At 38.6% G+C, this 26,772-nt stretch overlaps 1 protein-coding gene and 1 pseudogene across 1 annotated transcript; both read right to left on the minus strand.

Annotated features, from left to right (window-relative positions):
• Positions 1-1,168: 1,168 nt before the first annotated feature.
• Positions 1,169-2,113, minus strand: LOC126080616 (olfactory receptor 1440-like; annotated as a pseudogene).
• Positions 2,114-16,474: 14,361 nt separating this feature from the next.
• Positions 16,475-17,422, minus strand: LOC126080618 (olfactory receptor 1440-like). Its single transcript, XM_049891802.1, has one exon. The coding sequence runs from the start codon at positions 17,420-17,422 to the stop codon at positions 16,475-16,477; it is 948 nt and encodes a 315-aa protein (XP_049747759.1).
• Positions 17,423-26,772: the final 9,350 nt, after the last annotated feature.

The following is a 26,772-nucleotide window of genomic DNA, read 5'->3' on the forward strand; positions in this document are numbered from 1 at the left end:
GATAAAATGAGTGACTACATCACCTCATGAGCAGGGTACCAACTTCTGACTTACTTTTCTCGTTTTCGTTATGAAGGTATGATGGAACAAGGGAGACTGTATAGCAAGAACAGAAAAGAAATTGTCTAGGGCTGTCTGGTTAACCAACTGGCTCACCAAAACCTTAAATATGGCAGAAATGTTAAGCAGCATTACTATTAAAAGAAGTTTCTTTTTGTGAGACATTAACAAATCTTATCTGGTATGGTCTCTTTTGCTTTGTGTAAAGCAATGAACAAAAAATTTAAGCCACTATATCCAGAAGTGAAAAAGCCAGTTAAATATGAGAACTAACCTGATTATTTTGGAATTTTTTTTTTTTTTAAGATCCTTCTGCACAAATACTACTTGTGCCACCTAAAATGAGATACTGTGAGGAGCCTTACTGGTCTCCTGGCACCTTGATCACTATTGATATTTCTGATCCTTAAGCTAGTAACTTACTACATGTTGTTGGTGTTTATTGTTAGGTGCATTGATTCATAGCGACCTTATGTACAACAAACTGAAGCACTGCATAGTCCTGCTCCATCCTCACAATCGCTGTTATGCTTGAGCCCATAGTTGCAGCCACTGTGTCAGTCCATCTCATTAAGGGTCTTCCTCTTTTTTGCTGCCCTTCTACTTTAGGAAGCATGATGTGCTTATCCAGGGAATGATTCCTCCTGATGACATGCCCAAAGCATGTGAAACACAGTCTCACCATCTTTGCTTGCTTCTAAGGAGCGTTCTGGCTGTATTATTTCCAAGACAGATTTGTTTGTTCTTTTGGTAGTTCATGGTATATTCAATATTCTTCACCAACACCATAATTCAAAGGCATCAATTCTCCTTTGGTCTTCCTTATTCATACGCATAGGATATTGGTGGCAAAGTGTCACATCATCACAACTAGCTAATAAAATACCTGTGGATTTCTTGGCCTCAAAATTAGTAGTTGACAAGTGATGCAGGGTGGAGTTACTGAACCTCCAGATATCTCCCATGCATTTGGTGGCCATAGGGCAGTCTTAAGTTTCCATTAGAAGAGAGGAGTAACTGTAACTTTGCCCATAATTAGGAAAGTTGGGGATCAATGTTTTAATTGCCATTCCTCCTACACTCTGTACATTTGAAATAAATTCTGTAATCAGCAATTCCAGGAGAACATTTTCTTTTTCCATCTGTTTAAGGCATCTTTGATTTCCTTATTCCTCAGGCTGTAGATTAGTGGATTTAACATGGGGATTATAACTGTATATAAGACTGATAACAACTTGTTTTGGTTCAAGGAATCACCTGAGATAGGATACATGTAAACGAAGATACCTGAGCCAAAGAAAAGGGTCAGTGCTGTCAGATGAGAAGCACAGGTATTGAAAGCCTTAGACCTGCCTTCAGCTGAAGTGATCTTCATAATGGTGGCAACAATATAACCATAGGATATCATGATAACCAGCACAGAAGTCAGTCCAAAGAACGATACGAGCACAGAGAGGATAATTTGTAAGAAATAGGTATCAGAGCAAGAAAGGGTCATTAGTTGTGGCAGGTCACAGAAGAAATGGTTGATGATATTCAGTCCACAGAAATGGAGCTGAAGTAAGGCACACAGTTGGGTAAATGAGCCAAAGAATCCACTTATCCAAGATCCTGCCAGCATCTGTAGACAGAGGGTTGGGGACACTATGGCTGTGTAGAGCAGAGGGTTACAAATGGCAGCATATCTATCATAAGCCATGACTGCCAGAAGACAGCACTCAGTCAGACCCAAGATAGACAAGAAGAAGTACTATATGGTGCACCCCATAAAGGAGATGAATTTATGCTTCTTGAAGAAGTCTGAGAGCATTCTGGGGACTATAGTGGAAACATAGCAGATGTCTAAAAAGGACAGGTTACTGAGAAAAAAGTACATGGGTGTGTGCAGATGGGAATCCATTCTGATGAGGGTGATGAGGTCCATGTTCCAAGACACTGTCAGGAGGTAGATCCATAGGAATACAGAAAAGAGCACAGTGGTGAACTTTGGAAATTCAGAGAATCCCAAGAGGATGAACCTGGTAATTGTTGTACTATTTCTTCCCCCAGTCATTGCATTAGTGACCCTGGGATCTATAGGGAAAGAAGAGAGTAAATTTCTACGTCAGTTGTTATTCCAGTTTCTTTTGAAATAAACCATCTTCTAGTCACACTGAAACAGACAACAGACAGAAATATGGGAGCATGTTATAGGAAATCACTCTGAATAACTTTGCCCCTATATAGCTACAATGATCTGTGTGTCAATTTTCTCATATGTAAAACAGGATAATGACACCTTTCATTATTAACCCATCAGACTGTTACAAAGAAAGTATAACAATATTTGTAAAGTGTGGAAATTTAAAGATATTATTAATAAAATTTTGATCACTGTGTATACGTGAGTGCCTAAGAGAATGGACTTAGATATCACTCACTGTTTTGGACTGTGGTTCTTCTACCTGCAAACTGTATGATTCTGAGCAAGTTTTCTAATACCTCTCTGCCTAAGTTACTTCATAAATAAAACCGGGATAATAGAACCTATCTCATAGAGTTGTTGACGTTAAATTAATTTTTATGTATTAAAAAAACAAAAAAAATGACGTTAAATTTTTACATACATACCTATATATATACACACACAAAAATATACATATGTACATATATATACATACACATACATCCATGAATATATACGTACTGCCCACTGCCCTTGAGTCTTTCAGTTAGGAGTTGATCTCTTTAACCATTGTGCCTCCAGGGCTGCTTATATATATACATATACACCAATACCAAAAACCAAACCCTTTGCCGTCGAGTCGATTCCGACTCACAGTGACCCTATAGGTCAGAGTAGAACTGCCCCATAGAGTTTCCAAGAAGCACCTGGTGAATTTGAACTGCCGACCTTTTGGTTAGCAGCTGTAGCACTTAACCACTATGCCACTAGGGTTTCCATACATTTACACACATATATGTAAATATATACAGTACCTACGACCCATATAATGCTATATGAAGTGGTGTCATTAAGAAAGGGAAGGTAACGATTATTTTTCCAGTATGATTTTGAAGCACTTCTGTTCATGAAACACTTTTAAATGAATTCTCAAACCTTCTATCCCATATTAATTTGTTTTCCTACTAAGGGCAAATTTCTATCATTTTTTGAACATGGGTTTCTAGAATATCTTTGATCTGAAGGGAAATATCTGTGAAGGCAGATAATCCCACCTTATCCCAGTCTCTCACAGTATATACCATAAACTGGCCCCCACATATGTTCGTAGTTCACATTTATACCATTTGAGCGGTTCAAAAATCTTTAACAGTTGGACTAAAGCAGTCCTAATTTCTGTTTGTCCATAGATTATGTATTTAGATACACATAGAAATCTTTTCAGGAAGAACACATCTTAATCTCAAATTGCAAAGATTTTGAACAGCCAAAATCCAAGAAAAATGAGCAGCTCATTTTAAAAATGTCTAGATGTCATAAATCAGCAGAATAGCATCACAGCAGGATTCCACTGTTACACATTATAGTCAGGGTATAAAATGAGTATGTTTAATGTATTTGAAAAATAAAGGTTTTCATATGTGCACACAAAGTGAGTGTAAAGAGAGTCTATCAGAAATTCTATAAATATAAGAAATTATAGAAAATAAAACTTCACTCAATGGGTTTTATAGAAGATTAGAGAGAATTTGTGAACTTTAGGTCATAGCTAACAAATATTCTAGAAAATTGTTGGATAAATAAAAGAAATGGAATAAATAAAGGAAAAATGAAGAGATATGGAAGACAGTGAGAAAGTCCAACTCTCAGACATACTAGGAAGAAAGCCTGATGACCTACAACCAAAAATTAACCAATGAAAATCTTATGGACCCCAAGAAAATATAGTGAGTTGCTTGCTTTCCATTTGTCAACAGGAGAGATTAATTGCTGAGGAATGCATTATGTGTAGTGAAGTAGAGGTCCAGCAAGGGTAAAGAAGACCCTCAGTGAGACAGATTGACACAATGGCTGCCACAATGGACTTGACATAGATTCAAGATACCCACAATGCCAATCAGGTCAAGTAAAAATAAACTCACACTTAGACACATCATAGTCAAAAGAAAAAATATAAAAGACAAAGAAAAGATACTCAAAGCATCCAGAAAGAAAAAAGATTATTTCCAAAGGAACAACAATTAAAACTGAAGGCAACTTCTTAAGAACAAGATTGGAAGCTAAAAGATAGTAGAATGATATCTTTGAAATGATAAGAGAAGATCAGTTGTCAACTTTATTCTATAAACTGTGAAAACATTTTTTATGAATGGGATTAAAAATCAAATAGGCGAAAAATAAGTTTTTTTTTTTTTTTCAGCATGCCCTCAAAAAAAATACTTTAAAGATGTATTTCAAGCAGAAGGATCCCAGGTGGAAGTTCTGATATGCATAGAAGAATGAAGAACCGATGAATCAGTAAGTCTGTTTATAAATATAAATTGATCGTATCAAGGAACAATAATACAGTCTTGTGAGGAACAATAAAACAAATATGATTTTAAAAGATGACAAAATAGCATATTTAAGTGAGGAGGATACTTGATTGTAATAAAAGCGTTGCAAAAGCTCTGTGTCTTTCAGGAGGAGGGGAAATAGATTAACTGAAGCTTTTGAAAAATTAAGTATATGGTTTAGTACCTCAGGATTAACTCCTGAAAGAGTACAAATAGATTTTATAAGTTTTAAAGAAATAGAAGGAACACAAAGGATGAGAAAAATATTCATTCATTCCAAAAGAAGGTCAGAAAGGATATGGGAAAAACAATTATATAAAAGGTAGGAAAAACCAGACATGTGAAATATAGTTGTAGAAATACCCTCAATTATGTCAGTAATATAACAATAAATACAACCAGACTAAACGTTCCAGTTAAAAGTCAAAAATTGTTAAGATGAAAAAACAAAAATTCAGCTATAACAGTGTTCTCAACAGACATATAAAACACAGAAAATTTGAAAGTAAAAGTATGAAAAAATATATGTTAGGCAAATACCATCTAAACAAAACCTGGTATAAGGAAATGCCTATTAAATAAGTAGACTTTAACCAAATCAAACCACTTGCCATCAAGTCGATTCTGACTCATAACGACCCCATATGACAGCGTAGAACTGCGCCATAGAGTTTCCAAGGAGTGTCCGGTGGATTTGAACTGCTGACTTTTTGGTTAGCAGCTGTAGCCCTTAACCACTACGCAACCAGGCTTTCCAAATAGACTTTAGGGCAATTCATTTCAAAGAACCAATGACTGACTTTCTTATAATTTTAAATAGTTATGAAAATTCTTAACTTGTATGCACATGTAGTCTCAAAATACATAAAGCAAAAATTGAGGACTTCAAGAAAAGTAGGCTAAGTCATCAATCTCATGAGAGAATGCAATACACCTTATCAGCAATGGGTAGATCAAGCAAAAAATATAAAGTAAACATATATGATATTGGTATGATAGAGTTACAAGGTTTAGTCTATACTAAACATTGTTCTCCCAACTCCTGTAGAATATAAACAGTTTTAACCAAATACAAATCATTTGACAAAATTGATGACAAATTGTCTAGAAAGAAACCCCTTATAAATTTCCAAGGTTACTAACTTAGTCGCTACCATGTGATTAAGTTAGAAATCAATAACAAATTGGTAATTACAGAAACTACTTCATTGGTAATTAATGACACATTTTTAAACTATTCAGAAGCCAAAGAAGAAATTATTAGGGAAATTAGAAAATATTTATAACTTAAATAAAAGAAAAAATATTATTTATCAAATCTTGTGGATTTATCCATAGATGAACTTAGAAATTTCAATATTCCCAATAATCACAATATCTGTGTAAGAAAAATCCAAAAAACTGTACAGATAAATCATTAGAAGTAATTAGAGGTTAGCAAAATCAACATACACAATAGAATAAGTGTTCCCCAAAATCAAAAACATCTAGAAATTTTAATAAAATGATACAACTTCGACTTCTAGCCAACATGGCACCATAGACAGAAGCACCACACCTTTCCTCCTCAGCAAAGACCCAAAATACTAAGTAAAACAGAGACAAATATTATTCCTGGAACCTGAATTGTCAAATGAAGAGATAAAGAACTCAGCCAAACACCGAATGGAATAAGAAACTGACAGAAGAGAGACAGCAAGGAGATTCCTGAGAAGGTTCCTTATCAGCTCACACAGCACAGATCAGCCATCTTGGACTCCTGTCAGGGGATCAGTGGACAGGGAGCATGAGAAAGCAGCTTCATGGAGCTCCCAGGAGGAGACAGAGCACCTGGCAACCAGCAATACACACTTTCCCACCCCTCATCCTCTCCCTTCATCTCTACCTCTAAGCTTCCTGGCTGGCTGTGGTGGCTGGGCCGGCTGGGAGGTGCAGCATGTGTGCCACTTGGATTCACCCCAAACACATCGTAAATCGGTGGACAGGGAGTATGGGAAAGCAGCTTCACGAAGTTCCCAGCAGGAGATGGAGCACCCAGTAATGAGCGATATACCCTTTCCTAACCCCAACCATCCTTCTCCTCCCCTTCACCCTTCTCTGTTTCCTGCCAGCCACAGTCTCTTGTGCGGGAGGCAACTGCTTCCACCTTGGGCCGCCTGCATTCGTCCTGCCAGCCAGGGTTCCTGAGCTGGTGTTGCTTCTTTTAGTCTGTTTTGGTTTCTTCTGTGCCTCCCACCACCTCCACATCCTTCCTCTCAAACACCTGGCTCTGTGCGCCATCTTGCTGCTTCTTGAAAGACTGTGAAGTCCTGCTTAACTGGGCAAACAATCCCTCGGTCTGAGACACCACACTGGTGGGATCCCTAGGGCTTTTTATATGTTTATTTTTCCTTGGTTTGTTTTGTTTTGCTTTGTTCTGTTCCATTTTCTTTGTTTTTCTCTTTTAGCACTTGGGAGCCCTTTCTAGCCATTCTGCACTGTGTGGTTTGGGAGCCACTCAGCTAATCTGCTCAGCTGTGTAGGCAGGATCCCTGGGGGCATTTCTTTTATCTCCCTTCCCTTCCCTTCCCTTTTCTTCTTTCTTCTCTCTTTTTCCCTATCTTCCTTCATTTCTCAGTTCTGGTCTGTCTAGACTTACCTTCTTTTCCTGTCTTCCAAACACCTGGTGCTGTATGATATCTATACCTCCTCTATCCAGGCTATGATGCACAGCCTGGGAGACTTTTCCAGTCTTCACGGCCACACTGGTAGGTCACCCGGGGGCTTTCCTTTTCTCTTTTTCAAATTTTTATCTAGTTTTTTTTTTTCTTTTTCCCTTTATTTTTATTTTTTTCTTTTTTGGTTTTCTCCATTTCTCAGTTTCTCTTCTCTCCACTACAATGTCAAGCTCCCTTTGCACTTTTTTTTCCTTTGTTAATTTGTCTGTTTTTGGCTCCAGTTTCTCTTTCCTCTTTTCCAAACTCATATTAGCTCCATACACCACAACCTCCCCACTCTCTCCTAAATACCTGCACTGTATGCTGAACATCACACCTCCAAGCAGCACAGGCACAGCCTACCAGAATGTGTCTGGCACTTATTCCTGGCCTGCTCTGTCAGCCCTAGTACATGCCACAAGCAATCCAGCCCAGCCCCTCCCATTCAGCTGGTCCTGCCCTGCTGCACCATAGCTGAATGACTGGCTCTGCCCATTGGACAAGGAGGTGAAAAGTGTCATGACAACAGATGAGCAAATAACAAAGAATGCACAGCCTGCTTGTTCAGACATAACCAAATAAAATGAGAAACCAGGACAAAACAAACAAATCTACAATCAAGAAATGAAGGAAAAAACTGCTGAATGTTCTAAAGAGAGCAGACAATATCAAAATATGTAAACAAAACAAGACAGGATGTTTCTAGTAGGCATCCAAAATAAAACACCAGATGACTCTCCAGTAGAAGAAAAGGGACTAGAACTACCTGACAGGGAATTCAAATCTCATATTCAGAGCTGTCCAAGAGTTGAAGCAAAAAACAGACAAAAATGAGGACAAAACAGACAAATTGGTAGAAAAGGCAGACAAGTTCATGGAAAATACAGACAAAAATATCAAAGACTTCAAGAAAAGAATACAGGAACAAAATGCCAAAAATAAGTTCGCAACTAGAAATCATTCAAAAACAGCAATTAGAAATCCAAAACATAAACCAGGAGATTTCAGAAACGGACAATGTCATAGCAGAGCTGAGGTTCAAGTTTGAAATGATGGAAGACAGGATCAGTGAACTGAAGAGTAGCACTTGGATACAACTCTGAGGAAAAATCAGAAAAAAATGAGGAAACACTGAGAATTATGTGGGATAAAATCAAAAGCAAAAATTGTGGAGCAATCAGATTTCCAGAACAGGGAGAGAAAATGGAAAACGCAGAGAGGATCATTGAAGAATTGCTGACAGAAAACTTCCCTAATGTCATGAGTAATGAAAAGCTGACCATCCAAGAAGCCCAATGAACCCCATATAGGATAGACCCCAAAAGAAAAACACTAAGGCATATCATAGTCATACTCACTAAAACCAAAGGTAAAGAAAAAACCTGTGAGCACCTCGAGAAAAACAAAAAGTCACATACAGAGGAGAAGCAATAAGACTAAACTCTGATTATTTGGCAGAAACCATGCAGACAGGAAGACAATGGAATGACATATATAAAACCTTGAAAGAAAAACATTGCAAACCAAGAATAATATATCCTGCAAAACTGTCATTCAAATATGATGGTGATATTAGGACTTTCCAGATACACAGAAATTAAGGAATATGTAAAAACCAAACCAAGCCTACAAGAATTATTAAAGGGAGTCCTTTGGTCTGAGAACAGACCACGTCAGACCACAGCCTGAATCCAGGATGCAAGATTGTACCAGCAGATACCAATGTAGGAAATCAACTCTCAAGGACCATCCAAAACCAAAAGAATTGCAAGAGGGAAGCAGGGAGGCTAATCTGTAAATGACGACAACGTCAGAACAGTATTTCTAACAGGTTCCCAGGTGGTGCTTCTTGTCCAGAGAACACATTTTAAGAAGCACAGCTCTAAATAATGAATGAGTAAAGTGAGGTTTCTTTTTTTTTCCTGGAAGATACATTGTTTTGAAAGCCAACAGGACTGAACATAGCTATACCCATTCCTAAGCAAAACCATAGACATCACCTATATTTTTCTTGACACCGCCAATGGTTTCACACACTCTAGGGGAAAGGGCACACATTTGATGAAGGAATCCACATACTTTGTCAGAACCTAAAAGTAAGATAAATACTTCTAATTCAGAACTTCATCATTTACTTCTGTCATTGCTGGCTGCTGTCGAGTCGGCCACCAGATCGCAGCAGCCCCAAGTGTTGCAGAGTCCAACTGCGTCGTAGGGTTTTCCTTAATGCAAACTTCATGGAAGCAGTTCACCAGGCCTTTCCTCCATGGTGCTAACCTATGGGTTAGCAACCAATCACAAACTGCTTGTGCCACCCAGGCTCTTTAATTTATTTCTATTAGTGCATAAATCTTCCACCTGTATAGTATCAGAATGCGCTTCCTTTAATTTTGGAAAATAATCACAGGGGATTAAGTGAAAATTTTAAGAGGTTGTTTCATCCCATTTTGGAGAGACATTACATATTTCTTTTATGTAAGATAGTCTTCTGTCTTAGAATGAGAAGTAGTGTTTGAGTTTCTGAGTACAAAAAATAGCTTAAGTTAGGTTGGGAAAAATATCCAAACTGTTTCTGTGGGCATCACTATTTGTCCTGATGGCTTCTGCTGAACCAGCTCCAGATCCCGTTAAGATCCAGAAACTCTGAGGGAACAGCATTTCTCCTGGGATGTGAGCATGTTGCTTTCAGTAAAATTGGTTTACTATGGGCCTTTCAGAAGCAAACTATGTCACTGCAGTTTGAAGTGTTCATAGGACTATTGCCCAGTGTAATCTCCTTAAATTAGCAAAGGAGACCATGTTCTAACCTTGTTATTTTTTCTTTATTACTCTTTGCAAGTAGTAAAGAAGGGAAGGAGGAAAGCAAGGAAGGAAGGAATGGAGAATGAACTCTGTGACCTTGGTCAGATTACTTATTCTCACTATGCCTCAGTTCCTTGATCAGTATGGAGGGAGAAAAGAAAGGAGAGAGGAATGGTAGGAAGGAAGTGGTGAAGGAGGCAGCCTTAAAACAGTTATTCACCATCCTATAATAGTCATTTTTCGGGAAAGTCTACTCTTGATACATTTTTGTTACGACTTTTACAGTACTGCACCATGATTGGTTGAATCCTCAGGTTTCTTCTCTTCTCCTGGCAGGAGGCTGAGGTACAGGCTCACTGACTTAAAATTTAGCAGCTGTATTTTTTTTTATTTTTAGTGTTTTTTATGACCTTTTTGGGGTGGCAGTAGTGAGCTGTCACCATTTTTTTAGGGTTGTGCACAGTATTTTTTAGAGCTGTGCACAAAAACCCATTCACTAAAATTATGTAGACTGTGCACACTTCACAAGACTGAAGATCCCTCCCTCACTGTTCATGCATATGGATGTCACTCCGTATAAAAGGAGCAAATCTGCCCTGGTTCAGGGAGCGGGCAGCCTTAGGTCACGAGACCCTGCCTGTCTCCCAGTTTGCAAACTGTGAATAAACCTTTGTGTTCTTGCAACCCTGCATCTGCCCAACTTTGATTCACTCGTCTGCTTGATAAGAACCTATTAGTTGACAGCTTTGGTGGGAGAAAATACAAAAGGAACAAAAAAGAAGAAGAAAGGGAAAGGAAAAAAAATCCATGTTTTAAAACTTCAAGGAACAACTTGACCCATTTGTAAGAGCAAGACAATAGGGACCCTTTAGCTCCTTGGATTCTGAATTTATTTAACTCAAGCACTTTTGTGTGGCAGAGGGCTTGTTCATTTGTATGGTACATCATTTTAAGTCCTAACTCTAGGCTCCAGACTCCCTATTGTCAAGTCAATTCTGATTCACAGCAACCATACAGGACAGAATAGTACAGCCCCCACAGACTTTCCAAGGCTGTAAAATTTTACTGAAGCAGACTGCCACATCTTTCCTCCAAAGTCCTAACTAGATATTTCAGATGAATTTAATCAGAAATAAGAGGTTCCAAAATGTGAAATAAATGTTGATCCTTTTTGGAACTCAGGCATTATGACATGCCGGTCCTAATTTTATCATAAAAAGAGTTTGCATGCTGACAGCTTTGAACCCTCAAACAGACAGATCGGCTGTAACTGGCTCAGTATGGTCAATTTCTAGTCTTCTGTTTATCTCTGTCTTCATCAATGATAATAATAATGTGTAAGACATATTGAGCACTTACTGTCCTAGTCTTTCTTCAGTTCTATATATTAACCTATTAAATCCTTACAACAACTCCTTTTTAATAAGAGGCACAGGAAGTTAGAACACTTGTCCATGGCCCTGAGCGTACATAAGGACAGGGCTGAGAGACCGCTCTGGTAGACTGGTCCCAGGGTCAAGCATTTAACAATGACACCATCCTGCACATTTATATACAACGTTTGTGTCTCTTTCAGGTTTATCTACTTAGTCACTAGCAATGTACCATTTAATGCAATTAATGAATAAATTGTTAAAAGTTTGAAGATAATTTTAAAATTGTAAACAAAATCAGAGTAAACTAAAAAAAAAAAAAAATTGACATGAAGTTGATTCTGACTTATGGTGACCACATGTGCTGCAGAGTACAACTCACTTCATAGGGTTTTATTTTTGAAGCAGATCACCAGGCCTTTCATTAAAGGTACTTCTGAGTGGATTCCAACCTTCAATCTTTCAATTAGTAGCCAAGCACACCTTAAGTTTTGTCCCATGCAGGGATTCCAAATTAAGCGTTGGTGGGGTAAAAGGTTACAGTGACCCAGTATTAATTCCAGCTAAAATAAACCACTCTTTACCTCAACTGTTATAATGATTAACATCCCTAGGGTCTGCAAAGGTGGCAGTGCAGGATAGTTGTAAGTATTTTAAAAAGCTATTAAATTGTATATTTATGCAAAATACTCATAGTGACCCTTTAGAACAGAGTAGAACTGCCCATAGGGTTTCCATGTCCGTAATCTTTACGGAGCCAACTGCTACTACACCTTTTTCCTGAGGAGCGGCTGGTAGGTTCAAACTGCAGACACTTCGGTTAGCAGCAAGCTCTCAAGCCACTATGCCACCAGGGCTCTTTTTAATGCAAAATAAAATTTAATGCAAAATAGCACCATCAAATTGCTTTGGACTAAAATTACATCACCCCTCACAGGCTACTCTATTTCAGACTAAGCAGAGTTGTATTTAACTCTACCGTTTACTAGCTTTGTGAATTTTGGCAAATTACTTAACTTCTGTATGTCTCTTGTTTTTTCATCAGTGAAGTCGGAATGATCCTCACATCATAGGGTTTATGTGACCTATTTAACGATGGCAGGTAAAGAAGTTAATAGAGTGCCACATAGGAAGCTCTCAAAAATAGAAGATGTTATATTAATAATGAATAATGATTATTATACCCTGAAGGTAGTTTGGAAACTCTGGTGGTGTAGCAGTTAAATGTTACAGCTACTAACCAAAATGTCGACAGTTTGAATCCACCAGGTGCTCCTTGGGGACTGTATGTGGCAGTTGTACTTTTTCCTATAGGAGAAGTTTCAAACAGCCATCGGCTTCATGGGAGAAAGATATGGCAGTCTGTTTCCACAGAGATTTACAGCCTTGGAAGTCCTATAGGGTCGCAGGGAGATGGAATCAACTGGACAACAGTAGGTAGGTTTAAAGGTAGTTTGCCAATTAAAAATCTTTCACTGGGAAAAAAAAAATGGACCTATCTGGATGCGAAAAATTTGGACTCCATAGTCCAGGTGAAAGGTGCTGAAGACCTCCACACCCTCCATTCTTTACTCCCCCCGCCTGGCTAATCCTTATATTCCCCTTTAGATGCTTTTTTTTTTTTTTAGCTCAAATACCTTGGATTCTGCCAAAATTCAAACAGTCTGATTGAGGTAGGCAAGAGGGAGAATGGGCATTGCTAGATAAAAAACGAGGTGCTGAGCATGAATGCGTGAAGTGTCTGGGTTCAATGCACATGAAAGCAGAGATGCAAAAAGAAGAGGGGGAAAGAGTTTCAGGCATGGAAACCAAGTTGCCCCCATTCTGCTTTTACCCACCCAAATATTCTTGCGAGTGTCTGACTCCTGATAAGTGTGACATGGTGAAGTCCGGGAGGTGCTGCCTTCTCCTGGACCTGTATGGTGATGGGGCTCTTGATCCCCAGATGTGCACAGAGTTCTTTCAGAAAATTAGAGGATATAGACATCATCAAATGAGCATTCAGGATGCAGACGTTCACTTCCCCTAGGCCCTGTGCTTCTTGGCCATGGTTCCTACTGGTCATTTCTGCAGGAGAGGTGCTTCCAGCTAAAGATTCTCTTAAATATTTCCTCAGGGTCCAGTGTGGAGAGAGCAGACACACTTACGAGAAAACACCAATTTCAGGTAATTATTCTCTAGAGTGATGGATGGGGAAAACAAATGGAGAAATGTTCCCAGCTGATTCCATTTCTCCACACTATCTTCTGCCCCTCATGACCTAATTGAAACTAGTACCATTATTCCTTTCTAAATTTTAGAATATGATCTGGGAGGGACCTCAAATTAGGGTGACCATACCATGTGTCATTTGTCACTGCACAACTCTGGACATGAACCAATTGCCATCAAGTCAACTATGACTCATAGTGACCCCAAGTCTATCAGAGTAGAATTGTGCTCCATAGGGTTTTCAATGGCTGATTTTTTGGAGGTAGATCACCAGGCTTTTCTTCTGAGGCACCTCTGGGTAGACTTGAAACTCCAAACTTTAGGTTAGTAGCTGAGCAGGTTAACCCTGTGTACCATCCAGGAACTCCTGGCACATGAAAGGTGGGGCTTTATTAATGATGATATCAGGACAACAAGCATGAATCAGGTTGTATGGTCATCTACCTGTTAAAAGTTTTTACAAAACTGTCATTCATTGTGGCTTTAGTGATTATGTGTTCAGACTCTGAATGGTGATCATAGAATAACTACTTTACAATTTTGGTGTAATCATAAATAATGCCTGTGAAGTGTCTCGTGCATAGTAAGCACTCAATAAATCTTAGCATTTTATTACAAATATTATTATTGCTTTATTTTCTTCATTTCTTTTCTGTCCATATCTTTACAAAAACTGAGGTCATATTACAAGCACAGTTCCTATTCAGGTTTTGTAATACAACATTATTTTGATATCTTTTCCAAGTTTTATAAGTACTATTTTAATGGCTGAATAATACACCATTTGAAGTTTTATTTGGCTAATTGTTTTCTTGCTATCAGACATTTACCTTGTATTCTACATTCTTTTTAATAATACAAATGGAACTCAGATATTCCTGGTCAAACCCAGCTGCACCTACATATATAACATATAAACTGTATCATAACTATAATCCAATATTTTACTTGCTTTTTATCCATAATTTTTAAACTTGGTTGTTAAAAATAATTCAGACACAGAAAACAGCACAAAATAAATGTACAGCTTAACGAGTTATTATGAGAACAGCCTTGTAGCCAGCACCCAGGTAAGAAGACAACACTTTTCCATCCGCTCCAGAAGCCCTCTACCTACCCCACCATTCACAGCCCCTCCTTCCCACCTAAGGGAGCCTGATTTCATGGTAACCACTTCCTCACTTTTCTTTTTTTTTTTTGTAATTTTATCACTCAGGTGTTCATCCCTGATTGCTAAGTTAAATTTTGCCTGTGTTTAGTGTTTTCTCTTTCTCTTTCTCTGAAACTCATGTTTGTCCCGCAGAGTTTCTCAAAGTCTGGAATTTGCTGATTGCGGCCCCATAGTGTACTTCAATATGTTTTCCTCTGTATTTCCTATAAGCGGGTAGTTAGAAATTGTCTTAGTGAAGCATGAGACTTACACCCTGCTAAAAGTAAAACAAAGAGCTTTCATTGAAGGATAAAATATTTCGCAGAAACAAGAGACATACCCAAGACCCAAGTAGGATGCCAAAGTGTCCCAAATTGCAAAGAGTGGAGTTTTTATCAGGTGACACGAACAAAGGGAGAAAATGTGGCAGTCAGCTTCCCTAAAGATTTACAGCCTTGGAAACCCTATGGGTCAGTTCTACCCTGTCCTATAAGGTCACTATAAGTTGGAACCGACTTGACAACAATGGGTTACGGTGTTGGTTACATAAATTCAAATGAAATTATCACTCCCTCATGGTCTGCCCTTTTTATGTCTTGTTTAATGAATCCTCTCTCTACCCTGAAGCTAGAGTAGTACCAAAGACTTTATTGTGTCATACATGAATTGTTATCCTTCCAGCTTGCAGTAAGATTCTTTCACACCTACGGCCTAGCTGTAAAGACACAAATGCTAAAGTTTTAATTTTTTTTGAACAATAGCGCACCATTCCCTGTATAAATTTCTGTAATAGCTACAACAGACTGAGATATGCTCTCTTGGCAACCAATTCAAAACTAAGTTTTATTTCTTGATAACACTAACACTACACATCCATCTTGGTTCCACTGAGAGTATTCTTACACTGAGTCTCACTAATGGGTGCACTGGGAGAAGAGTATGTAGGAAAGCACATATATAAAGCCTCTGCCTGGAAGTGACATATGTCATGCCCACTCATGTTTCATTTGCCACAAAAAAAATCCCAAGTTCCAGCCTAAATTCAAAGGGATGAAGAAGCATAATCCTGCTCTGGGGTGGGGAGGGGAAGCAGATACTGATACACAGACACACAGCCTGCTACAGGCTAATAAGGTTCATTTTCCGTACACTGTTGTGTATGTTTTGTGTCCTAGATCCTAAAACCCAGTGCCGTCGAGTCGATTCCAACTCATAGCAACCCTACAGGACAGAGTACAAAAGGTGCCCCATAATCAACAATGTCAAGAGACTAAAAAAAAGATGATGAGTAAATAAAGGAGCAAGGAAACCAGAGTAAAGGACATGGAACAAGGAGAACACAATGAAAAAGTTGACACATCGTGAAAAATGTCACTAATGTCACTGTAAAATCTGTGTAGAAATTGTCAAATGGGACCAAATTTACTCAGTAAACCTTGACCAAAAACACAACAAAGTATTATTTTAAAAAAAGAAGGATGAAAAGAAGCATTCTCCATTAAGACTCCCATTAACAAACACTAGTAATTACTATTCATTAATAGATAAAAGTCTAGCCAGACTCAGATAATATTGTCCACCAATCTTGAAGTGATACTAAGCTATATGTATTTAAAACCTATTTTCATGTTTTGTATCACTTATCTTGCAGTAAGGTATGCAAACCTTGTAAAAAGATAATGTCAGGAGAAAATTCTCTTCTTCCATCTCTTTAGGGCATCTTTGATTTCCTTGTTTCTGAGACTATAGATCAATGGATTTAACATGGGAATGACCGCAGTGTATAAAATAGACGCAAACTTGCTTTGGCTAAGAGAACCATCAGAGCTGGGCCATATATAGACAAAGGTGCCTGAGCCATAGAAGAGGATCACTACTGTTATGTGCGAAGCACAGGTGTTGAAAGCCTTGGACCTGCCTTCAGCTGAAGTGATCTTCATAATGGTGGCAACAATATAACCATAGGATATAATGATAACCAGCACAGAAGTCAGTCCAAAGATCACTGTGAGCACAGAAATGATAACTTGTAAGAAAAAGGTATCAGAGCAAGATAGGATCATCAGTTGTGGCAGGTCACAGAAGAAATGGTTGATGATATTTGGTCCACAGAAATGGAGCTGAAGTAAGGCACACAGTTGGGTAAATGAGCCAAAGAACCCACTTATCCAAGATCCTACCAGCATCTGTAGACAGAGGGTTGGGGACATGATGGCTGTGTAGAGCAGAGGGTTATGAATGGCAGCATATCGATCATAAGCCATGGATGCCAGAAGACAGCACTCAGTCAGACCCAGGATAGACAAGAAGAAGTACTGCATGGTGCACCCCACAAAGGAGATGAATTTATGCTTCTCGAAGAAGTCTGAGAGCATCCTGGGGGCTATAGTGGAAACATAGCAGATGTCTAGAAAGGACAAGTTACTGAGGAAAAAGTACATGGGTATATGCAGATGGGAATCCATTCTGATGAGGGTGATGAGGCCCAAGTTCCAGGACACTGTCAGGAGGTAGATCCCTAGGAATATTGAAAACAGGACAACAGTGAGCTTTGGAAATTCAAAGAATCCCAAGAGGATGAACCTGGTAATTGTTGTACTATTTCTTCCCACAGCAATTGCATTAGTCATCCTGGGACCTGTAGGGAGAGAAGACAATAAATCTCTAGGTCAGTTGTTATTTCAGTTTCTCTTGAAATAAACCACCTTCTACTTACACTGAACACAGGACAAAGTGAAATACTGCAGCATGTTACAGGAAATCACCCTGGCTAACTTTGTCCCTATGTAGCTACAATGATCTGTGTGTCGATTTTCTCATATGTAAAACAGGATAATTACACCTTTCATTATTAACCTATCAGACTCTTTGAAAGAAAGTACGGCAATGTTTGTAAAGACTCTTTTATAAAATGCTATAGAAATTTAAAGTTGTCATTATTAGGATTTTGACCCCTGTGGATAGGTCAGAGCCTAAGAGTAACACACAACTGTATTTGGATTGTGGTTCTTCTACCTGCAACCTGTATGATGCTGAACAAATTATCTAATACCTCTGTGCCTAAGTGACTTCATCTGTAAAATGGGGATACCTATTTCATAGGGTTGTTGAGGGCAAATTAATTAATATATATTTATGTGTATATATATGTATACCTCCCAGTGCCGCTGAGCCAATTCTAATTCATAGCAACTCCATAGGGTTTCTGAGTCTGTAAATCTCTACTGAAGCAGACAGCCACATCTTTCTCCTACAGAGCTGCTAGTGGTTTCAAACTCCCAACCTTTCAGTTAGCAGTTCATGACTTTAAACACTGCACCATCAGGGTTCATCATATATTTAAACACATATACATATATATGTACACATGTACAGTGCCTACTGGCCATATGGTAAGAGTTTATGAAGTGGTGTCATTAAGGAAGGGAAGATAGACAATATCTAGTCTAATTTTGAGGCACTTCTGTTCATGAGGAACTTTTAATTGAATTCTCAGACATTCAGTGCTAAATTAATTCATTTTCCTACTAATGGCAAATTTCTGTCAACTTTAGAACATGGGTTTCTATAATATCTTTCATCCAAAGAGGAATATTTGTGAAGGCAGATAATCCCATCTCCGCCCCATTCTGTCATACTATACGCCATAAACTGGCCCCCACATATGTTTGTAGTTCACATTTATACCATCTGAGTAGTCCAAAAATCTTTTACATTTGGATAAAAGCAGTTTTAATTATTCTTTGTCCATAGATTATATATTTCAGATACATATATAAATCCTTTCAGGAATAACACATCTTAATCTCAAGTTGCAAAGATTTTGAACAGATAACATCCAAGAAAAATGAGCAACTCGTTGTAAATATGACTAGACATCATAAATCAGCAGAATAATATCACAGCAAGATTCCACTATGTTACTCATCATACACAGGGTATAAAATGAGTATGTTTTAGGGGCTTCGGGCCAACATGGTGCCATAGACAGAAGCAACATGCCGTCCTTCTACAGCAACAAACCAAAACTAAGTAAAACAGAGACAAACATCATTCCTGGAACCTGATTGCCAAATGAAGAGATAAAGAACTCAGCTAAGCACCAAATGTAATAAGAAACTGACAGAGGACAGGGAGTGAGGAGAGATACGTCCTGAGGGACCCATCAGCTAACGCAGCCTGGAGCCGCCATCTTGGACTCCTGTCGGGAATTGGCAGACAGGGTGCATGGGAAAGCAGCTTCATGGAACTCCCATGAGGAGACAGACACCCAGCAACCAGTGATACAGACCTTCCCACCCCCCATTCTCTCCCAGCTGCTCTACCTCGGAGCTTCCTGGCTGGCTGTGCTGCCTTGGCCAGCCGGGAAGCACAGTTTTGTGATGCTTGGATTTGCCCCACCCACGTCAGAGATCAGTGGACAGGGAGTATAGGAGAGCGGCTTCAGGAAGCTCCCAGCAGGAGACAGACCACCTGGTAAGGAGCGATATATGCTTTCCTAGCTCCACCCTCTCCTTCCCCCTGCCCCAACCTTCAACTTTCTGTGCTTCCCACAAGCCACAGTCTTTTGGCTGGGAGGCAACTGCTTCCACCCCGGGCGGCATGAATTTGCTCTTCTCACACTGGGAAGGCCCCTGAGTTGGTGTTGGTTCTTTTCATCTCTTTTGGTTTCTTCTGTGCCTCCTACCACTTCTCCCTCCTTTCTCTGGAACACCTGGCTCAGTGTGCCATCTTTGCTTCTTCTTGAAAGGCTGTGAAGCTACGCTCAACTGGGGAACCCCTCCCCCGGCCGCAACACCACGCTGGTGGGATCCCTGGAGCTTTCCTTTTCCTTGATTTGCTTTGTTCTGTTCTGTTTTGATTTTTCCTTTCTTTTTCTTTTCACAGCTTGGGAGCCCCTTCTAGCTGGGCTGCACTACACAGCTTAGGAGCCACTTTCCCAATCTGTGCAGCCGCATAAGTGGGATCCCTAGGGACATTTTTTTCCCCAATTCTTTCTTTTTTTAACTTTCTGCTTTCTTTTCTCTCTTTCGTTTCTGTGTTTCTTCATATTTCAGTTCTCATCTCTCTATAGTTATCTTCTTTTCCTGTCTCCTGACTATCTGGTGCTGTGCAACACCTATACCACCTCTAGCCAGCAGGCTATACTGCACAGCCTGGGAGCCACTTTCCCAGTCCTAACAGCCCCACTGATGGAATTCCAGGACTCCTGAGGGCTTTTCTTTTCTTTTTTTATTTTCCAAATTTTTATCTAGTTATTTTTTTTCTTTCTTTTTCCCTTTTTGCTTTTCTCCATTTCCTGGTTTCTCATCTTTCCACCCCAATGGCAGACTTGCTTGCTTGGCTCCTGTTTTTCTCTCCTCCCTCTCCTATTTGCCATACACCTATTAGCTCCATGCATCACAATCTCCCTTCTCTTTCTGGCCTAGCTGCACTGTGCATTGAATATCACACCCCCAAAGAGCACAAGCACAGCATACTGGAACCTGCCCAGCACTGATTCCTGACCCATCTTGTCGGCCCTAGTATGTGCCAAAAACAACCCATCCCAGGCCCTCCACTTTACCTGGATTTGCTCTGCTGCATGATAGCTGAGTGACAGGCCCCGCCCATTGGAAAAGAAAGTGAAAAAAACATGACTACAGACAAGCAAACAACAACGAATGCGAAGCCTCTCTGCTCAGACATAATGAAATAAAACAAAAAAGCAGGATGAAACAAACAAATCTACAATCAAAAAACAAAGAAAATAACTACTGAATGTCCTTAAGGCAGACAATATCAAAACATAGAAAAAAACAGGAAAGGATAGTTCCAGTAGGCATCCAAAATAAAACACCAGATGACTTTCCAGTAAACGAAAAGGCACCAGAACTACCTAACAGAGAATTCAAATCTCTAATATTCAGAGCTACCCAAGAGTTGAAGCAAAAAGCAGCCAAAAATGAGGAAAAAATAGAAATTTATGGAAAAGACAGAAAATTTCATGGAAAATACTGGCAAAAAATGGAACAATTCAGGAAAGTAATACAGGAACAAAATGCCAAAGTAAATTCACAACCAGAAATTCTACAAAATCAACAATTAGAAATCCAAAAGACAAACAAGATTTCAGAAATAGACAGTATCATAGAAGGGCTGAGGAGCAGGTTTGAAATGATGGAAGACAGAATCAGCAAAATTGAATACAAATACTTGGGTACAACTCTGGGGAAAAATCAGAGAAAAAAAATGAAGAAACCCTGAGAATTATGTGGGATACAATCAAAAGCAAAAATTTGCAAGTTATTGGAGTTTCAGAACAGGGAGAGGTAACAGAAAATGCAGGGAGGATCACTGAAGAATCGCTGACAGAAAACATCCCTAACATCATGGATGATGTAAAGCTGACCATCCAAGAAGCTCAACAAACTGCGTATAGGATAGATCCCTAAATAAAAACACCAAGGCATATCATAATCACACTCCCTAAAACCAAAAACAAAGAAAAAATCCTGTGAGCAGCTCAAGACATCAAAAAGTCAAGTACAGAGGAGAAACAATAAGACTAAGCTCTGATTATTCAGCAGAAACCATGCAGACAAGAAGGCAATGGGATGACATATAAAACCTTGAAAGGAAAAAATTGCCAACCAAGAATAATATATCCTGAAAAACTTCATTCAAATATGATGGTGAAATTAGGACATTTCCAGAGAAACAGAAATTAAGGGAATATGTAAAAACCAAACCAAACTTATAAGAATTATTAAAGGGGGTCCTTCAGTTTGAGAACAAACATCAGACCACAGCCTGAATCTAGGACGCAAGACAGTACCGGCCAGATAACGACCTAGGAAATGAACTCCAATGACTATCCAAAACAAAAATAATTGCAACAGGAAACCAGAGAGGTTAATCTGTGAATGACAACAATATCAGAACAATAAAAGAGGGAATAAACGGTATAGGTATAGAACTTTCTAATGGACAGGAAGTCAAGGCAATGCCAAGTAATAATAGACTGGTTCAAACCCAGGAAGATAAGGGTAAATTTCAAGGCAACCACAAAGAAAGTTAACAAACCTACTCACTAAAATAAAGAAGAAAAACATAAAGTCTCAATAAAAAAAAATCTACTAATGAAAAAGAAACCCACAAACAAAAGGAACTCAGCAGAGGAGAGTAAGAGGAACAAAGAAAATGTTAGCACCACAAAAAAGCACAACAGAATGACAGCAATAAACTCACACCTATCAATAATTACACTGAATGTAAATGGCCTAAATGTACCCATAAAGAGACCGTGAGTGACAGAATGGACAAAAAAAAACAAAAAACAGAATCCATCGATATACGGTCTACAAGAGACACACCTTAGGAACAAAGGCCTAAACTAGTTAAAAATCAAAGAATGGAAAAAATATATATCAAGCAAATAACTACCCAAAAAGACCAGGAGTAACAATACTAATCACAGATAAGGTAGACTTTAAAACAAAATCTACTGTAAAAGACAAAGAAAGAAACTACTGATTAAAAGGATGATCCATCATGAAGGCTTAACTGTAATAAACATTTACACACCCAATGACAGGGCTCCAAAATGCATAAAACAAACTCTCACAGCACAGAAAAAAGAAATTGACATTTCCACAATAATAGTAGGAGACTTCAACACACCACTCTCGGTAAAGGACAGAACATCTAGAAAGAAAGTCAACAAAGATACAGAAGAGCTAAAGAGCACAATCAGCCAACTTGATCTCATAGACATGTGTAGAACACTCCACCCAACAGCTGCAAAGTACACATTGTTTTCCAATGCGCATGAAACGTTCTCCAGAATAGACCACATCTTAGGCCACAGAGCAACCCTCAACAAAATCCAAAACATTCAGATAATGCAAAGTATCTTCTCTGACCACAATGCCATTGAAGTAGAAATTAACAACAGGAACAGTAAGGAAAAAAAATCAACTACATGGAAACTGAATAACACCCTGCACAAAAACCACTGGGTAATAGAAGAAATCAAAGATGGAATTAAAAAGTTCCTAGAATCAAACGAGAATGAAAACACATCATACCAAAACCTTTGGGACACAGCAAAGACAGTCCTCAGAGGTCAATTTATAGCACTAGATGCACACATGAAAAAAGAAGGAAGGGACAAAATCAAACCATTAGTTACACAAATTGAACAAATGGGAAGAGAACAGCAAAAGTAGCCCACAGCCACCAGAAGAAAGGAAATAATAAAGATCAGAGCAGAAATAAATGAAATAGAGAATAGAAAAACAATAGAAAGAATCAACAAAACCAAAAGTTTGTTCTTTGGAAGGATCAACAAAATTGACAATCCACTGGCCAAACTGACAAAAGAAAAACAGGAGAGAACAAAAATAACCCAAATAAGAAATGAAATGGGGGACATTACAGTATACCCAACTGAAATAAAAAGGATCATAACAGAGTACCATGAAAAACTATACTCCAACAAATTTGAAAAACTAGAGGAAAAGGACAAATTTCTAGAGACACACTGCCTACCCAAACTAACCCAAAATGACGCTGAAAATCTTGACAGACCTATAATAAGAGAAGAGATTGAAAAGGTTAAAAAAAAAAAACTCCCGACAAAAAAAGCCCAGTCCAGATATCTTTACTGAACAATTCTACCAAACTTTCAAAGAGGTTACACCAGCACTACTCAAACTATTTTAGAACATAGAAAAGGAAGCGATACTTCCAAATTCAACTTATGAAGCCAGCATAACAATGATACCAAAACCACAAAAAAAGAAAATACAGCAATATCTCTCATAAATATAGATGCAAAAATTCTCAACAAAATTCTAGCCAATTGAATTCAGCATCATATAAAAAAAAAAATACATCATGAACAAGTAGGTTTCATACCAAGTATACAATGATGGTTCAACATTAGAAAATCAGCCAATGTAATCCACCACATAAATACAAGGAAAGAAAAGAACCACATCAGGAAACCATTTATAATAGCCCCTAAAAAAATAAAATACTTGGGAATAAATCTAACCAGGGATATAAAAGACCTATACAAAGAAAACTACAGAACACTACTGCAAGAAACCAAAAGAGATCTACATAAATGGAAAAATGCTCGTGGAGAGGTAGACTCACCATTGTGAAAATGACAATTCTACCCAAAGTGATTTACAAATACAGTGCAATATCAATCCAAATACCAACAACATTCTTTAAAAAGATGGGAAAACTTATCATTAACTTTATATGGAAAGGAAAGAGCCCTAGATAAGTAAAACACTACTGAAGAAGAAGCATAAAGTAGGAGCACTCACACTACCTGACCTCAGAACCTACTATACAGCTACAGCAGTCAAAACAGGCTGGTACTGTTACAACGACAGATACATTGAACAATGAAACAGAATTGAGAACCCAGATGTAAATCCATCCATCTGTGGTCACCTGATATTTGACAAGAGCCCAAAGTCCATCAAATGGGGAAAAGACAGTCATTTTAACAAATGATGCTGGCAAAACTGGATGTCCATCTGAAAAAAAAAAAAAAAAACCAGGACCCCTACTCCACATCATATACAAAAACTAACTCAAAGTACATCAAAGACCTCAATATAAAGCCAAAAACCATGAAGTTCATAGAATAAAAAAATAGGATCAACGTTTTTGTTGTTAGGTACCATTGAGTCTGTTCCAACTCATAGCAACCCTATGCACAACAGAACGAAACACTGCCTGGTCCTGCGCCATCCTTACAGTCGTTGTTATGCTTGAGCCCATTGTTGCAGCCACTGTATCAGTCCACCTCATTGAGGGTCTTCCTCTTTCCCCTGACCCCGTACTTTACCAAGCATGATGTCCTCCGTCAGGGACTAATCCCTCCTGACAACATGTCCAAAGTATGTAAGACATAGTCTTTTAAGGGGCATTCTGGCTGTACTTTTTTCAAGACAGACTTGTTAGTTCTTTTGGCAGTCCATGGTATAGTCAATGATCTTCACCAATAGCACAATTCGAAGGCGTCAATTCTTCTTCAGCCTTCCTTATTCATTGTCCAGCTCTCACATGTGTATGATGCCATTGAAAATACCGTGGCTTGGGTAAAGCACATCCTAGTCTGCAAGGTACTATCTTTGCTTTTCAACACTTTAAAGAGGTCCTTTGCAGCACATTTGCCCAGTGCAATGCATCTTTTGATTTCTTGACTGCTGCTTCCATGGCTGTTGATTGTGGATCCAAGTAAAATGAAATCCTTGACAACTTCAGCCTTTTGTCTGTTTATCATGATGTTGCTCATTGGTCCAGTTGTGAGGATTTTTATTTTCTTTATGTTGAGGTGTACTCCATACTGAAGGCTCTGGTCTTTGATCTTCATTAGTAAGTGCTTCCGGTCCTCTTCACTTTCAGCAAGCAAGGTTGTGTCATCTGCATAACACACTTTGTTAATAAGCTTTCCTCCAACCCTTATGCCCCGTACTTTTTTCATATAGTCCAGCCTCTTGGATTATTTGCTCAGCATACAGATTGAATAGGTATGGTGAAAGGATACAACCCTGATGCACACTTTTCTAACTTTAAACCAATCAGTATCCCCTTGTTCTGTCTGAGCAGCTGCCTCTTAATCTATGTAAAGGTTCCTCATGAGCACAATTAAGTGTCCTGGAATTCTTATTCTTCGCCATGTCATCCATAATTTTTTATGATCTACACAATCGAATGCCTTTGCATAGTCAATAAAACACAGGTAAACATCAATGTTAGCAGCCCTAATAGACAGCATTAACAGAATACAAACCACAGCCAATAGCACAAAAGCTCCAGAGGATAAGCTAGATAACTGGGATCTTCTAAAAATTAAACACTTATGCTCATCAAAAGACTTCACCAAAGAGTAAAAAGAGAACCTACAGACTAGGAAAAAAAATTTGGCTCTTACGAATCAGACAAAGGTCTAATCTCTAAAATCTAGAAAATCCAAAACCTCTACAACAAAAAGATAATACGATTAAAAAATGAGCAAAGAAAATGAACAGATGCTTCACCAAAGAAGATATTCAAGCAGCCAACAGACACATGAGGAAATGCTCATGATCTCTAGCCATCAGAGAAATGCAAATCAAAACCACAATGAGATACCATCTCACCCCGGCATTACTGGCATGAATCAATAAAACAGAAATAACAAATATTTGTGGGGAGATAGGAACCCTTATGCACTGCTGGTGGGAATGCAAAATGATGCAAGTATTTCAGAAGACGATATAGTGCTTCCTTAGAAAGCGAGAAGTAGAAATACTATATGATCCAGCAGTCCCACTCCTAGGAATATATCCTAGAGAAGTAAGAGTTATCACATGAATAGATATATGTACACTCACGTTCATTGCAGCATTGTTCACAATAGCAAAAGATGGAAACAACCTAGATGGCCATCAACAGATGAATGGATAAACAAACTGTGGTACATACATACAATGGAATATTACACAACAATAAAGAACAACGATGAATCTGTGAACCATCACATAACATGGATGCATCTGGAGGACACTATGCTGAGTGAAATAAGTCAATCACAAAAGGACAAATATTGTATGAGACCACTACTGTAAAAAGTCATAAAAGGTTTACACACAAAAAGAAACACTGGTAGTTATGAGGGAGGGTAGGGGTGGGGATGGAAAAATACTTAATAGACAATAGATAAGCAGTAACATTGGTAAAGGGTAAGACAGTACACAGTACTGGGGAAGCCCGCACAACCTGTACAAGGCAAAGCCATGGTAGCTCCAAAGACACATCTAAACTTCTTGAGGGACCAAATTTCTGGGTTGAGGGCTGTGGGGACCATGGTCTCAGGGAACATCTAACCCCATTGTCATAACATAGTTTATAAAGACAATGATCTGCATTCTACTTTGGTTAGTAGCTTCTGGGGTCTTAAAAGCCTGTGAGCGGACATCTAGGATACTCC

The sequence above is a fragment of the Elephas maximus genome, chromosome 7, assembly GCF_024166365.1.
Source record: "Elephas maximus indicus isolate mEleMax1 chromosome 7, mEleMax1 primary haplotype, whole genome shotgun sequence".
NCBI lineage: Eukaryota > Metazoa > Chordata > Mammalia > Proboscidea > Elephantidae > Elephas > Elephas maximus.

Excerpts from the sequence above, each read along its gene's own strand:
- LOC126080618 (XM_049891802.1), bottom strand. The coding sequence starts at position 17,422 with ATGACTAATGCAATTGCTGTGGGAAGAAATAGTACAACAATTACCAGG.